The 1,513-nt window shown below is 39.9% G+C and overlaps 1 protein-coding gene across 1 annotated transcript in view; it reads right to left on the bottom strand.

Moving 5' to 3' along the window:
- Positions 1-1,513, bottom strand: part of LOC110464618 (heat shock 70 kDa protein 12A-like) — a 15,133-nt gene that overhangs the window by 5,072 nt on the left and 8,548 nt on the right. The window contains exons 2-3 of the mRNA XM_021519936.1: positions 938-1,156; positions 408-567 (exon numbers count right to left, since the gene is read on the bottom strand). Of these exons, the coding sequence (XP_021375611.1) occupies positions 408-567; positions 938-1,156 (379 nt within the window). The remainder of the gene's footprint in view (positions 1-407; positions 568-937; positions 1,157-1,513) is intronic.

The following is a 1,513-nucleotide window of genomic DNA, read 5'->3' as shown; positions in this document are numbered from 1 at the left end:
CCCCCCCACCCTGAGAATTTTCTTTAAAAATCATATATTTTCACCATTTTCCTCATTTTTTTCCAACATGGAAACCCCCCCCCAGGAAATTTGGAAAACCCCCCAGGTAGGTCTCTGGATCCGCCACTGTTCACTATACAACCAGATAATATATACTGTACAGTGTGTATATATTTTGTGTGCAATTATGCACGTCTTTCGTTGATTAAAGTATTCGTCAGAGAAACAACATAATAATGTCTTTAGAAGAAGTTTTTAACTTATTTAGGTCAGATATCAATTATTGTTTTTTTCTATTATACATATACTAATTACGTAATCAGGTACAGGAACTACAATAGTAAAACACAGAACATAAATAGCGTTTGTATATAATTACACTTGTACAACCGCTTCACTGTAAGTACCTCCCAGGTCGACAATCATGTATGATCCGCCCGGCCGGAAGGCGTCCGTCACCTCACGGTCTTGGGAGTCGACCAACGTGCCTTCTGGGAGGGAGCGACAATAGACCGCAGCAGCCTCCGGCTCAAGAGCAATCTGTAGGTCTGCTGTGGGGATTCCCGCCTAAGGTAGACAAAACAGAATAAACGCTAATAGTGAAACGTTCTCTGTTTTCATGTCAGTTTTCACCTGCCTTTTAGGCTGTCAATAAGCTTGGTGTTGGAATCTTTAATGTTAATGAAGAGGCGAAGACAACGCTTCTCTCTGACCTGTGTTCATTGGTACGTTTATTACATGTATACATGTACATTACGTCAACAAACAATCTCAACTGTAATCCTTCTTATTGCATTTTGCTATGTTGCGTTTCCAAGCACGAACAAAAAAGCGGCATTCTGTTGAAATTGGATTCAGGTCAAATATTACAAAGATTAAAATGAATGATACAATGACTAACATTCCCATTTCACTATCATCTAGTGTGACTGTTTACCTCAGTTGCTGCCTCGCGCATGAACTGTTTAGCGGGCTCGGTCCAGATAGCCGGAATTGTGAGCACCCAGTGGATCATGTCCTTGTTCTTCATAGGATTCCGTTTCTCAATCGTAGCCACCACCTCATTGCGCAGATACCGGATGCTCTCAGCGAACACCTTTTTGGCGGGAAACAGGCGCCCAGCTTCATCCGTGATTTCTAACTCGCGTCTCAATATCTGTGTGTATAGATGTAATAATAACCAGTTTTACATTTTTTTATGTATGTTCAATACAAATAGTTATACATTAAATAACGATGAAAGAATGTTTTTTGTGACATAAATAAAAGTCGTTTGTATATAGCTAAAAGTTAAAGTTATTTGGAACACTGGGGATCTGTATTCCATCTCACCACAGGGGTTCGTTACAAATGTCTGAAATACACATATATTATACTGATATGAGTCACAACACACTACATGTGTGCTGTGACCCATATCAGAATAGCACATGTACATGTGTGCTGTGACCCATATCAGTATGGCATATGTACATGTGTGCTGTGACCCATATCAGTATGGCATATGTACATG

This window comes from Mizuhopecten yessoensis, unplaced genomic scaffold (genome assembly GCF_002113885.1).
Source record: "Mizuhopecten yessoensis strain PY_sf001 unplaced genomic scaffold, ASM211388v2 scaffold11015, whole genome shotgun sequence".
Taxonomy (NCBI): domain Eukaryota; kingdom Metazoa; phylum Mollusca; class Bivalvia; order Pectinida; family Pectinidae; genus Mizuhopecten; species Mizuhopecten yessoensis.
Note: the sequence above shows the minus strand (reverse complement) of the source record. Positions and strands in the feature narration are given on the sequence as shown.